Source organism: Nematostella vectensis, chromosome 1, assembly GCF_932526225.1.
Source record: "Nematostella vectensis chromosome 1, jaNemVect1.1, whole genome shotgun sequence".
NCBI classification, from domain to species: domain Eukaryota; kingdom Metazoa; phylum Cnidaria; class Anthozoa; order Actiniaria; family Edwardsiidae; genus Nematostella; species Nematostella vectensis.
This window is the reverse complement of record NC_064034.1, coordinates 15,965,028-15,980,523: the sequence shown is the minus strand read 5'-3', so window position 1 is coordinate 15,980,523 and position 15,496 is coordinate 15,965,028. Positions and strand designations below refer to the sequence as shown.

At 42.4% G+C, this 15,496-nt stretch overlaps 1 protein-coding gene across 1 annotated transcript; it reads left to right on the top strand.

Moving 5' to 3' along the window:
- The first annotated feature begins 1,258 nt into the window (after nucleotides 1–1,258).
- On the top strand, nucleotides 1,259–14,345 carry LOC5501647. Its single transcript, XM_001622867.3, has 17 exons — nucleotides 1,259–1,525; nucleotides 3,370–5,313; nucleotides 6,153–6,485; nucleotides 6,660–6,772; nucleotides 7,128–7,186; nucleotides 7,260–7,420; nucleotides 7,661–7,951; nucleotides 8,669–8,802; nucleotides 9,543–9,744; nucleotides 10,477–10,587; nucleotides 10,861–11,042; nucleotides 11,216–11,338; nucleotides 11,593–11,663; nucleotides 12,205–12,245; nucleotides 12,928–13,024; nucleotides 13,519–13,618; nucleotides 14,045–14,345. The coding sequence occupies exons 1-17, from the start codon at nucleotides 1,459–1,461 to the stop codon at nucleotides 14,117–14,119; spliced, it is 4,104 nt and encodes a 1,367-aa protein (XP_001622917.2). The 5' UTR covers nucleotides 1,259–1,458; the 3' UTR covers nucleotides 14,120–14,345.
- Nucleotides 14,346–15,496: the final 1,151 nt, after the last annotated feature.

Below are 15,496 nucleotides of genomic sequence, written 5' to 3'. Positions count from 1 at the left end.
GCCACCCTTTTATTAATGAGCCACCCTTTTATTAATGAGCCACCCTCTTATTAATTAGCCACCATTATTAATTTGCCACCCTTTTATTAATTAGCCACCCTTTTATTAATGAGCCACCCTCTTATTAATTAGCCACCATTATTAATGAGCCACCCTCTTTAATTAGCCACCCTCTTATGAAGCAGCCAACCTAATATTAATTAGCCACCCTTTTATTAATCAGCCACCTAACACGGTCCTAGGGAAGCCACATTGTCACATGTCAGCCCTTTCTAGTCGAAGATCTAGGAAGGGTCCCCCCTCTCCCAATGAAACATTTAAAAATAAATAAAAACCAGAGAATTGTATTGTCTTTGTATGCCGCTCCTTATCCTTGAAAAATACAATACGGACTATTTTCATGTCCGGATATCTTCCGTCGGCATTTCATGCCGACACTTCGCGTATCCGATATCTTCGCCCCCAACGGCACAAGAGATGAATCCCCTTACAAAACACAGATGACGCGTTGCATTGGTTTAATTTCTTAAGGTACTACCGTAGTCGCGCGTTAAATTGAAACACATTCTGCCGTGCTCCCTTGCTCCAACCAAGTAAGTTATATTAAAAAAATAGCGTCTGCCCCCAAATAAAAAATCTTCGTATGAGTCTCCCCCCCCCCCCTCCCCCCGAACAATGTTTTCTAGCTACGGCCTGCAGTCAGGATAGTTTATGTCTATATCCCCCGGTGTTTATGATAGAAAAATTGATGTCCGTACTTTTCATCACCCCTAACGAGAAACTTTTTAAGCTGTTTGTATATGTACTGTATTTAGCTTACACCTTACCACTTTCACGGAGTTTTTAATGTTTTTCCCACAATTCGCAATAGTCAAAATAGTCACGCTTCTCGAAATCCACCGCTAGCGTTTGACCAGCGGAGGTGGTTGGAAATGACACCCGTGGCAGCAGGATAAACGTGGTTACTGGATAACCAAATATCCCCGGAACGTAAAACGTTTTAATTCTGTAGGGAACCAAGATCGTCATTATCGAGTATTTCAAGATTTAATAAACCGTAATAAGTTCCACTCTGTAAATATATCTAGAAAGGAAGAACATATTTTCTTCCTGATAAAGACTTATTGTGTGACGCTTTTTTTGTTTTTGTAAGAGGTACAAAGGTGGGGCATTTCCGACAGACCCATCGCACGTAAGACAACGTGACATTTTTCTACTAAAAATAAAGATATCAATGGTCAGAGGGTCAAAGGTCAACTGACGACAAAATTAGCAAAACAGCCAAATCGTGAAAAGATCTGCATGCTGAAGCACTCTGTCGCCCAAACTCTCTGTTTCTCTCCCGCTATGTATCTGAGATTTGAGATGGCAGTACACGGATGATACATTTCAACTACAGAAGCTGTAACGTGGATAAAGGGCATATTGCTTGCTGCTTGCGGGGATAAATTGAGTATTATGGAAAGTCCGGCTCGTTTAAGATGTCTCCTGTTAGCTCTGACGGCACAGTTTCTTGTGTGTTCAGGTATTTATACCTCGTCCCTTTCTGTCTTCTGTATGTTACTCGATTATTTGGCTAGAAAGGTGGAGCTTTTCGTTGTGTTTTTCCTTTTGCGATTATTGATTTTGGAGGGTTACAAGAGTTCCCTTTATCTACGCGAACAAACATATTTTATTTGTAGCGTAAATTAGTTCTTCATTAAGATCTTGACCCATATCACGAATATTTTATCGTATTTTCGCCCCTCAGACTGCGTAGATGAAAAAATGATTCTATCCATGTTTAGCTTGTGATATATCCTTCCCGACATGTTATATCATTCAATTAATCTGCGTATATCGATGCCTTAATTTCACGTTTCTTTGCCTGAACATGCTTCATTGACCCAGAAAACAAATATTAATGGTTGTTTGCCACGTTCACTAGTGGTTAAAGTGACTTTGAAATGTTCCGTATTTTCGTTTAGGTGCCTTATTCATAAGGCGCGCTGAGGTATCATAGGTTTTCAATCATCAGAAACATAATGCAACTAATACAGTTTAACACCTAAACAATGAATCTTTGTCGGACAGATCTATGATTAATGTTTACACAGGGCCTAGATTTAAACTTAACTGTTAGTCTAATCAACTGTAATTGAAGGTATTATAGGCTGATTATTGTCTTAAAGCAAATTCTTTTAGAGGAAGACAGAAATTTTGATTATGCGATTGTCACTTTATCGAAGTATAATAATTTTGATTACAATACAAAGTGATGTAAAATAACCAATTAAAAATAGATGGTTGATTTGAAAACCTATTAAAGTGATTTTATTCCGGTTCATCAGAGTTCTTTTAAAACAAAAGAAGATTTATGTTTCTTGCAATGTGCCAAAGCCATTTAGAGTACCTTCAGCGTTCAAAATTTCGTTTTCTGTGATTTGCTGAAGTGATTTCATGTGCCGTGCCTAGACCTGACGCTTGATGTCTATCTACGGATCTATTGATTCTCAAGGACCGCTTCTAGTAGACTAGCATTTTTATTCCTGCAGAGGGGATTATGTGAAAAGTGTTTTTTTTTATAATTCTGTTTCCTCTACACTGAAGAATTTTGCTCAAATCTTTTGAATAGAAACTCCTACATATTTTTGGGTTAATGTCAAATTTGTTTGTTGTGAAAATGAAAGAAAAAGTGTACTTTTCTCTACCCTCGTCACCTCTTCTCTATTTCCGTTGATTATCATAGTTATAATTGATTTTGTCACCACCGTTATCATCGACATTATTATCGTCATCATCATTGGTAGAAGGAGAAAAAAGAATCGCCATTATCAGCATCATCGTCTTCATCATCTTCAACGATAACATAATCACCTCATAATCACTTAATCAACAACCACCATCAATCAACACTCTCGTTATCATTATCGTTCCTACCACCACCAATATCATTCTAAACAACAATCAACATCACCATCATCATCACCATCATCATCGTCATTATCATTTCATTACCATTATCAATACTGTCACTTATTTGTCATCATTGTGGTCGTCGTCATCATTATCATCGCCATCATTATCACTATAAACTATTCGTCATCATCACTTCATCATCATCATCATCACCATCATCATTATTATAAACTACTCGTCATCATTACTTCATCATCATCATCATCATCATCATCATCATTATAAACTATTCGTCATCATCATTTCATCATCATCATCGCCATTATCTTCATTATAAGCTATTCGTCATCATCACTTCATCGTCATCATCATTATCACCATCATCATCGCCATCATCATCATTATAAACTATTCGTCATCATCACTTTCGTCATCATTACTGTCACTCATCTGTGTCCTGCTCTCACATAGGTCAGAACCACCTGCTCGATAGCAAAGATACGACATTCGTGGTTGGGTTCCCTGCACAGGACCCGCGCAAAGGGTCTTCCGGTAAAAACCGTCTCTACATTACAGCAGACGAGGACACAGAGGTTTACCTAGAGATACCAGATCTAAACGATAATAGAACCGTACAATTACGAGCCGGCGGCTCTTACGACATTGCACTCCCAGGAAATACCCGCATGGATAGCCACACGGGGGGAGGGTTGAAGGGGATTCGCATAACCGCTAATGTGTCCGTGTCGGTATACGGACTAGGCTTGGTCGATCAATCAAGCGATGGATTCCTTGCATTGCCGGTAGGCTTACTCGGTACAGAATATATCGTCCCGACATACGCGCCAAGCATGAACGCCTTTGTGATGGTCATCGCTGTGCACGATGACACTAGGATCTCCTTCAAGCTTCGCCTCTCCGGTCCTGGGTTCATCACGTATAGATATATGAATTTTAGGAACGGAGACACGTTGAATGTGACGTTGGCCAAGAAGCATGAGGCGTTCCAGATTCTAGCGGACAGTTACGCCGGCTCTTTATCAGGCACGCGCGTGACGTCATCGAAGGTGATCTCTGTGTACTCAGGTAACGACTGCGCGAATGTCCCGATCAACAAGGGCGCATGTGATCACCTCGTGGAGCAGGTCCCACCCGTGTCCACCTGGGGCAGGACTTTTCTTGTCAAGGCAACGGAACAAAGACCCGCCGGAGACCTCTTTCAGATTCTGGCCTCTGCGAATAACACTGTAGTGCGGATAGAAACAGCGTCAGACTCCATCATAAGGAATCTTAATGCGGGTGATGTCTTTTTCTTTGATGCGAACTACACAAGCAGTTACGTCATCGTGACAAGCAAGCCGTCACTTGTCACGCAATACTCTAAGGGTAGTACTACGGACGGGTCGGCGTTCGCGCCATTTATGAGTATTATTCCCTCTACGGACCAGTTCTCTAATGACTTTACACTAGTAGTGCCGGATGATCCTTCGGGGTCCTTTAATGGGTATGCAACAATTTACATCTCTTCCCTAAAGAAGTCAGGAGTAAAAATCACTAGTATCCCAAACAAAACGTTGCCCACTTTAATCTGGCAGCAGATCCCGAATTCAGTCTTCTCCGTCGCCACCCTTGCTCTCCCGAGAGCGCAGTATCGTTTCTACCACACATCCCCTCTTGTGACCTTATCCGTCATATTCTACGGCGTAGGAAATTTGGCAGCGTTCGGATTTCCGGCGGGATTCCGAATCTCCCGGCCTCCGCGCGACTGTGTCCCGACCAGCATGGTACCAGGAGACCGACAAGATAACGACTGCGACGGCAAAGTCGACGAAGAGATATTAAATGGTATTGACGACGACAGGGATGGCCTGGTGGACGAAGATCTTGTCACACGACCTCCTGTTATCGTCCTAAGCCCAACGACTAACAGCAAGCAATGCACTTGGGGTGATTCAAAATACGCGGTCGATTTACCTTCGTATACTGTGTTCGGCATGTGTAATGTTCGGGACGCCAACAAGATGGTGCATCAAGATATTGCCATCCATCGCAGTGAGAGCTGCTGGATTAAGAAAACGCGCGAATGGACGCTCACGGATGGCTGCGGTAACATTGTCAAGAAAACACAAAATCTTAACGTACTCACTCCTTCACCTACAACGATAGACTTCCCTAAAGATGCTTACGGTCAATGTCCAGCGTCGGCGTTCGACGTAAATCTAGACTTGTTTGGTAGGCCTCGAGTCACATCTGCATGCCCTGGTGATCCGCAGATAGAGAGCAAGGACAGTGGGTTGAAGGTCCTGAAGGATTGTGGGTACGTAACGCCAGTGGCCGTGACACGCATGTGGAAGGTAACTGACGTGTGCATGAATGTGACCAATCACAAGCAGACGATTTACTTTCAAAATCAAGGTATGTATTTTAATATAATGTTTTCGCTTTGGTAACGCAATCACGTAACGTAATCACTCATATTAACGTAATTACTCACAAATTAAATTATTATTAGCCTCAAATATACAAATCGGAGCTTTTTAGGGGTCGTTTTCAAGACGAAATGTGTTCCTATTCTCACCGGACTCATTGAATCATGAATGTGAATAAGTTAAACTTCTCATTATCACTATGCTCATTCGCTTCTCCTCTCGCAGTTGGGCGCTCCTGTCCTATTCCTCCCATGTGGCCTCGGCGTGTTCTTGAAACCTTTTCTTTGTACACTTTCCTTTTCCATGCTCTCCCACCCCTAGCTTAATCTTTTCTGCTATCACTGGGCTCGCCAGTGTCCTGCTGTTGCCCTGCTGTTGGTGTCTTTGCATTAATGGGGAGGCAATAACCAGGTTCCTAGCCTTATACGATTTCTCCACGCACAGTTTGTTGAGACAAAGATTGTGGAATATTGGAGTCTTTTTCACGCTAGCGTTTCTTAGAAGTAACATACTGGTGGACAACCATTGTCCCCTAGGTCTAGTCGAGCACGTTAACATGATTTGACTGATTCTGTTAAGCATATCAAAGCAAGCGCAGAGCCTTGATTCAATGATTCACTACCTTGGATGCTTGCCTTAGGTGTTGTTACCGTCAATCACTACATTTTCCTTCTCACATCCTCGGAAACCCAGGGGTATTTTCCTCTAAAGTTTCACCCGCGAGAAAATTTATTCTCGTGAGTGAAACGTTAGAGGAAAATACCTCTGGGTTTCCGAGGATGCCCTTTTCATAAATCAATCACTAAATTCTCCATTGTTGAGCAGGAACCAAACCAACCATTCGTAGCCCATCACGCCCGATATCCATCACCAAAGGACAAGAGGAGAATATAACGCTGACCTGTACATCTGTGGGCACGCCTACCCCTTTGATCACGTGGGTGCTACCGGACGGCAGTCAGGTGAACAGCACGCACTACATCACCGAGACCGAGGTGTTGGATGACTTGGAACTGAGGACACGCCTCAAGCGGCCCCAGCCTGGTGGATCTCTGCTTATAACTGATAGTCGCGAGGTTGACACTGGGGTTTATGTGTGTATTGCTAGGAATGTGCTGGGAAATGACACCGTGTCGGCTAATGTTACGGTGCGCAAAGGTGAGTATAAACAGTCCTTTGAAAGTCCACTTTTTCAACTTTTTTTTGGCTGGACACGTCCCCTTTAAATGGGCTACATATGATGCTCATCAGCTTTGGTCATCTTTTGTCTGCTTTAATTATTGCATAAGCTTGCTGTCTGTGCTTATCTTTCTGCTTTTATTATTGCATTAGATCTCGTAGATGTTGATGCGAGTATCACGCTTCCTGATGAAGTGTTTGATGACGATCTTCTAGACACCGAGTCTGAACGATATGTTGAGCTAAAAACTACCTTTGAATGGGAGGTATGTGCAGAATACAGACTCAATATAGTAACACCCTTTTGTCCCGGATTTCTTATTTCCATGGAAATCTTGATTACTATAATTCATTTGACGTTTTGCCTCATTTCATTTGTCCAAAATATCTCGATCTATGGGGGGCAGGGAAATGAGGATGAATTTGTTGAACACTGACTATGACGATCCCGGATCCCTTTTCTTTGTGTTTAGGAGAGATCAGCCCCAACCTTAACCCTATCCTCCCCACCCCTCCCCTCGCCACTGGGGTTCTCCGCAGCCCGTGCTATTACTTAGATAAAAAGTGTCCGTTTCATAAGCCATAACATTGTTTCTAAACGTGTTTTACCTTTGCTTCTAGTTAACCCAAATCTTCATCAATATGTCTGGCTTCCAGGAAGTTGATATCCTAGGGTTCAGGTAATTCCAGTCGTCTTTGCATCTGGTTTGAAAAGAGTTCGATTTCCACTCACTTGTTGTGTCTCCCTTTCAGAAATGGCAGCGTAAAGGTTCTGTTTCGAGTTGTCGTGAAAACACAAGATAAGAAGGAGAAACCGGAGGTGGCTGTGAGTAAGGTTGGCAAGCATCTAAGTCTTAAGGTCAAGGGCGGTAGGATCGGTTCCTACAAAGTCATTCCCACTGCGGCACTACAAGGTAGGGTCGTTTTTCGTAACATTGCAACATCGCTATCTTAGATCTCAGCACTTCCGTGGATGTTTGATAAATGCTTTCTCAGGTTAAATGATAGCAAGATTATTTGTAAGATAGAAAACTTTATGTGTAGTTTAGTACTCAGTGAGCAGGCGACTTGTTTGGCTTTTGTGTACATTAACCATTTTAATAACATTCTACAACTGTCCGGACTTTTAAACCTTACTTGTATTTTTTTTAAAGAAAAACCACCTCCTCCTAAAGAACTTCAAGCCAGCAATGTCAAGAAGACGGAGGTTCATATCACGTGGGCCCACCCCGAGCTATACGGCATGTATTCTATCACGGGTTATTTGCTACAGTACAAGGAATTCGGCTCATCAAAGTCTTGGAAGACTTACGTCACAGTTAGGGGAGACAACCACAGAATAGGCAATCTCGAGGCGGGAACGAGTTATTCGGTACGGCTCAAGTCGAAAAACAAGTATGGTCACAGTGAGCCTAGCGAGAACCTGGAATTCGCCACACAAAAAGGTACGGACGTGAATGTTAGGCAGGTTGATCGTTTTTGGAGTCATGCGTTTGTTAATGTCGCATTTTCCTTGCTAAATTGAAGGCTTAGTAATTCGCGTAGAGCGTCAGTAATGTGACTTATCTTTCCCTATAGAGCATTATTAATTCTTGATTAACTTTATAATTATAGTGCCCTCCTCCTTACTGCACCCCCCGTTAGTCTACAATAACTTTGTGATTACTAAATACCTTATCAATGTGTGTATGCTGCTACTGAAGTGAAAACCAAACTCGAATATTGACTCATTATTACGTCAAACCCCCCCCCCCCCCACCCTAATATTTACAAAAAATTATAAGGATATGACTAGAAGGGGCGTGGCTGTAACCCCGCAAATATTTTATTAATATTTTTGTATTGTGCTCCCCCCCAATCTTTATCGAACGCGAACTGATTTTCATACCAAAGTCACTTTACGTTTCTTCTTCACCCTACATAATCTGTGCTCGCTCTCATGATTGTGGTTCCCTTGCCTGTATATGATACTGACGTGTTGGTATATCCTTATTAGGGCATAGTGGTGCGGAGCTTGCCCTGATGATTGTGGTTCCCTTGACTGTATATGATACTGACGTGTTGGTATATCCTTATTAGGGCATAGTGGTGCGGAGCTTGCCCTGATGATTGTGGTTCCCTTGACTGTATATGATACTGACGTGTTGGTATATCCTTATTAGGGCATAGTGGTGCGGAGCTTGCCCTGATGATTGTGGTTCCCTTGCTGGTGATCGCAGTTGCCATTGCACTCGGGTTGTACTTCATCAGGCGCAAGCGCAGAAAGAGGCAGGGATTCATGCGCGCAGATACCGTGGTAAGACCGGATTCACACGTGTGTTTTCAAATTACATTGTGGTATTTGGTTTCAATACAAGCTTAATAATGTTCACCTTTGAAGCATGGTTATCTTATCTTTATTTATTAAGATATAAAGTATTAATTTCAGGCCCGTACCCAGGGGGAGGGGGTGCGTTCTCACCCCTCCCCCCACAACGGCCAAAAGTCCACTTTCGGTTCGCAATAGAATAAAACTAGACAAAACTATAACCTCACCTATCCTTTTCGCGCTCAGTTGCGCATAAGGCCTTATACAAAACTATAAATCATAAGCGAATTAGATAGTCAAACATATTTTGTAGCGAAACCAAAATATAATCGTCCCGTGGAGATACTGCAATGGCATTAAAACTCTGTCCCCTATTTGTTCTTTCTGGGGTGGTCAGACCTTTATCAGAAAACTCACACCCTCTACCCCCCCCCCCCCCCCCGGAAAAATTAGGTACACTTATTCGGGTTTCCCCCATAGAAAAATCCTGGGTACAGGCCTGAATATAGCATATCTACCCCAACGCTCAGGGTCGTTTCATTGACGAGGTCGTCCTGGTGATCGTGACCTTCATAGCGCTATGAAAGCAAACCAGTCTGGCTCATCAGAGCGTCTGAACTATCTCAATTATTTTGTAATGGATGATCACGGACTGGGTCTTCATTACAATGCAACACTGACTTCTATCAACAGCATCCTTTAACCGAAACCCTTTTCTTGGATTAAAGGAGAGTCACACTGTCCGCTATTGTGCAAACCCGAGTAATGGCTTCAGGTTTGACGAGTCTAACGCGCACTGGCGGCAAATACCGCGGGAGGCGGTAGAGCTTGGGCGAACCCTTGGGGAGGGCGAGTTCGGCAAGGTTATAGAGGGTAACGTCACAGAACCAGACGGTACCAGGGTACATTGTGCTGTCAAGAAACTCAAGCGTAAGAAATAAATAGTTCTTATATTTTTATCCAAATAGGAATACCGTAACAACATAGCACGTTCTCTTTATTTTTAACGCTTTATTTAAATCAATTGCAGCATTAAGCTAAATCAGTAATTCTTAATGCTGCAATTGATTTAAATAAACTTAACTATCTATCTATTCTTCATCCTTTCTGCTCGCTTGTTCTTTAACTTCTTTCTGTTATCATATTTTTATCCAAATAGGAATACCGTAACAACATAGCACGTTCTCTTCATCCTTTCTGCTCGCTTGTTCTTTAACTTCTTTTTGTTATCATATTTTTATCCAAATAGGAATACCGTAACAACATAGCACGTTTTCTTCATCCTTTCTGCTCGCTTGTCCTTTAACTTCTTTTTGTTATCATCATCAGCTGTTACCATAGTGGCATGATTGACATCATCATGATCAGTAGAATCAGTTCATCATATTATCATCACCATCATTATCATTATTCCGCCAACAACCATTGTCATAGCTACTATTACCAACACCATTGCTATCACCATCATCATCTTATCGCGATTACTATCAGCCTGATAGCTAACAAAAAAGCGCCCTCACTCACATCATAAAAATTGTTATCAACAGCTCCCCAACACCATCACCATTGCTACCGTCATAATGTGATATCAAGTCTGATGCCTCAGACTGAAAGGAATAAATTATTTGTATTGTATCCATTGTTGTGATTGGCATTTTACAGGGACGGCGACGGAAAGCGATTGGAAGGATTTACTGAATGAGCTAGATATTATGGTGCAGGTCGGAGAGCATCCTAATATTGTCAACCTCATCGGCGCATGCTCAGATCCAGGTACCGCTGTACATTTAATTCAGCAGTTATCTAAGCACCATTTGTGGAATGACAGCTTTTCATGTTCTATAGCCTCGTAACAAAGCTTTCGCTATTTTGGTTGTTGTGAGCTGAAACATAACGATACACTACAAATGTAACGCCATTTTCGAATATTATCACTAGTCCCTCTCGGCCATTTTACATCCAAAAAATCCAGTCTTTTGAAAAATCGTACTGTACCTATTTTACGGCATGCAAGTGTATGACCCAATTTTCTATTTCCATTCAAAGAGGGTCCGCTGATGGTGATCGTCGAGTTCTGCGGTAATGGAAACCTACTTCACTACCTCCAGAAAAACAGCAACAAAAACTACAGCAACCTTCATGAATACGTACTGACAATACCCGCACGCGAGCGCCTGCGGATAGCCGCTGATGTTGCCAGCGGTATGGCCCATCTGGAGAAAATGAGGGTAAGATTAGATGATCAGGTTGATGGGTGGGGAGGGGGGGGCTGCAAGGGGTTGGGGGGGATTAGTTCGGCAAAAAAGGGTACTAGGGGTTGAGGGGACGGTGCGTGGGGGATGGTTAGTGCGGTTAGTTAGTAATAATGTTTGAGCCTCGTATTTTTTCGCTCAATTTTCAGTGCGTTCACCGTGATCTCGCTGCAAGAAATGTACTGCTGGATGAGGCCTTGACGGCAAAGGTCTCAGACTTCGGCTTATCACGTGACATCTATACAAACAGCGTCTACGAAAAGACGACAGGGGTGAGGCCGCTTTGCATGCTGGGGTAGATTCTGTGTTCTGTGGGAGAAGGCGTTCATAGGTCAAAAAGGGTCACTTTTTCGTTATCTTGATTTTCCATCGGCATAACGCCTAATACCTGAACCTCGATTTAAGACACATAATCGTAACCACCATATTTAATTGGTTGTTTGACAAGACGCCGAAACCTCGATCTCTTCTTGGTGTTTAGTAGCTTGAGTAGTTAGAAGGCTGACGCCTGACATTTTGTTCTTAGGGAAAACTACCAGCCAAGTGGATGGCGATAGAGTCTATCGAGGCGGGACTTTACACATCACACAGCGACGCGTGAGTGCTCGTGTTACATGAGGATTTTTTCCAGCAATGCAACGATGACGAATAAAAGAATTGCATGTTGTGGAAATATGTTACTTGGAGCAATAGGCCATTCAAGCTATAAGTTTGCGCGCGCATAACCAGAGAAACCTATCTCAACTACCAGAATGCAGCGCGCGCTTTTTTAAATTTAAATCAAACAAAGCGCGCGCTGAATGCCGGTAGTTGAGGAAGGTTCCCATGGTGAGTGCGCGCGCATGCTTATAGCTGGAATGGCCTGTTTTCAATTAGAAACCAAAAGTTGCAAAGTAGGGATGCCACATGCGCAATGTTCGTGCAACTCGGAACGCAACAAAAAGTTGCAATTTTCAGACATATTTTCATATGTTTCTCACATATCATTAATAAAGTATCGGAAATAAATCGCGGATTGTTAATTCGATCTTTTCTTGCATTTGGAAGAACGCAATATTCTCAAATGTAAACATTTGAAAAGTATTGGGCGATCGGCATTCTTTAAACCTTGGGTAAACTGTGTTCTCTTTTTTCACAGGTGGTCATTTGGTGTGTTATTATGGGAGATTGAAACAGGAGGTATTTACACAACATTAGAAATAATACCAAAAAAAACATGATATCCTCCTTTAAGTCAAAGCGCGCTGGTTTCCATACGATGGCACACGATCACACTCGCTCGCATACGATCGCAGGGCGAGTCTCCATAGAATCGTACGCGATCGGGAAATGGAAGCCTTTGAGTGTATTGAGAAATCTCTCTCGTTCCATCATCGTCTCTTATTCCATCTCCCTCACCTCACCTACCTTTTTCGCGCTCGATACCGCATAAGGCCTTTCATTTCTCAGGGTTAAGAATTTTTTCTGCCTGTTTGCTAGGAAATTGAGTCAACTGAACATAGCACAAAACAAGTAAATGTTCATTAAGTCATAATTCAGCCGGCTTTTAAGCCGGCGCTAAGGGACAAACTTCTTTACTGTTCATGCTTAATTAACTGGTAGAATTTCCACACCACCACCTCTTGTCAGCGTAGTTGTTCTCTATTGGTTGTAAATTGTTTTTAAATTGAAAATTCAATGGCGGATTTAGTGAACTTTAGATTCGCCTCCATAAATCTGCCTCACATATGTTGTACATTGTTACTGCCCCCTCCCCTCCCCCATCCGCTCCTGAAATCGATCATCAATGAAAGTCCAAGTGTACGGCCATATGTGTTATTGTTTAGCCAATAAAAAGGCTTCTCACTGATTTTACCCTCAGGATGCATCCCTTACCCCACATTCACGGTGCAAGAAATGTTAAACTCACTGAAGAAAGGGTATCGACTGGAAAAGCCCCCGTATTGCCTTGAGCCATTGTAAGTAAAACTACTACGACTTTGCGAGACTTTATATTTGTGTGGGCAAAGTGTTAGTGCTGGTGTTATACCCGAGAAAAAGGATGGAAACCCTCGAAAAGAGAAAGGGCCGGATGCTTTATGAAATATTCTATATAATTCTTGCACATGGAAAAATAATGCCAAAAATGCTTTAAGGCAGATTATTTCAAAGCTGCTTCGAGAAATTTTGACCGAGCACCGGTCTGGCTGTGGTGTATTCTGGAAGGTTAGAATAATATAGGCAATAAGGTATCAGTTCCCGACTAATTTCGATTAAAAAATCCAAAAAATGAAATAAGGTCACAAAAACTTTGCATATTTTTCGTGTTATTAAAACAAAAATGAAATTTATTTTGCTCGTGGTCTTTATGATAATTTCTTTTGCGGGGCACGCACTGCTTAGGTCTTTTATAGGTACCTTAAAATCATACTAAGAAAGGACTGCTTTAGTTGTGATTTACCGTTTATCTTAGGTACACGTTGATGTTGAGTTGTTGGAGTGCAGATCCTGCCCTGAGACCACATTTTGTGGAAATTTGCGCGCGTCTGAAACAGCTACATGACGTAACTCCGGTAAGACTTATTTCATTACTCTTACGATACTATCAGTGCCGTAGCAGGCTCAAAATATTGGAGGGGCACAATACAGAAACATTGAGAAAATAATTAGAGGCAAAGGCACGCCCCCACTGGTTATTTCCTTTTAAGTTTTAAGAATATTGGGGGGGGCACGTGCCCCCAGTGCTCCATCCCCTGCTACGGCCCTGACTTTGTAGGGAGGGAAGGGCGATAGTAAAGAAAAAAGGAGGGAGTGGAAAGGGGATATGAAAAGGAAAGAGGGTGGAGGGAGAAAATAGAAGTAAAAATAGATTTAAACCCTTGAGGAGTGGTAGATACCTTGTGTTTGATTGACAGAAAAGGAAACATTCTCTCCTCCTGAAACTGAACGCAATATCCATAACAACTTGAATGATGATCTACTCATTAATCTTTCCGCAGCAAATAAAGTCACACAACAACGAGTATACGGTCGATGGATACGAAGACATGTCTGGGAGAGAGACATATGCATAAGAGGGTATTCCACTTGACCTGCCCATCAGCTATGGGCAACATGGACATGTCTGTGAGACAAACATATGCATAAAAGAATCAACCAATCAGCAGTCATGTTTCTAGTCATGTGGTGGCGGCAAGAAATGGTGATTCTATGAGTTACACCAAATACTGATAATGGGCTCTGAACTCTGCCTAATCTTGGTCTTTACTCAAATGTTTTCATCAAGGCAAACCACTTCCACTTGAGTGTGTAGACATTATATGGCGCCTTTTAGATAACTCAATCAGCAGCGATGATCAGTAATGATCTCACGCGCGATATATCGCGTATTACTCACTGCGATTCTTGACCGCGATGCCTGAAATTGCGTACTTCTCATTACGATTCTTGACCGCAATACCCGAATGACGTACTGCTTATTGCGATTCTTGACCGCGATACCTGAATCGAGTATTGTTCGTTGCGATTTTTGACCTCGATACCTGAAATCGCGTATTGCTCATTGCGATTTTTGACCGCGATACCTGAAATCGCGTATTACCCACTGCGATTCTTGACCGCGATGCCTGAAATCGCGTATTGGTCATTGCGATTTTTGACCGCGATACCTGAAATCGCGTATTGCTCATTGCGATTTTTGACCGCGATACCTGAAATCGCGTATTACCCACTGCGATTTTTGACCGCGATACCTGAAATCGCGTATTGCTCATTGCGATTTTTGACCGCGATACCTGAAATCGCGTATTGCTCATTGCGATTTTTGACCGCGATACCTGAAATCGCGTATTACCCACTGCGATTCTTGACCGCGATGCCTGAAATCGCGTATTGGTCATTGCGATTTTTGACCGCGATACCTGAAATCGCGTATTGCGCATTGCGATTTTTGACCGTGATAACTGAAATTGCCTATTGCTTATTGCGATTCTTGACTGCGATACCTGAATCACGTATTGCTCATTGCGATTCTTTACCGCGATACCCGAATCACGCATTGCTCATTGCGATTCTTTACCGCGATACCTGTATCGAATATTGCTCATTGCGATTCTTTACCGCGATTACCTTAATCGCGCATTGCTTTTTGCGATACTTGACCGCGACATTTATTGTTTATTGCGATTTTTACCAACGATTCGCTGCTTTGTTTAAATGTTATCTTCGGTCTTCTTTGAGATTCTCTGGGCTGATAACAGCCCTGTTGGTCTTGGCGAATTTGAACTGTTTGAAGGCTCGAGAATATCAGCTGACAAATAAGCAACAGATAACTCATGGATGTGCATTTGGTCAGATGCTATTCTAATCAGTAGGAAATAAACTGAAAAGGAGCCAATCTACATAAACATCATTTTCAATACTAGTCATCAACGCCATTTCTTATTAATCAA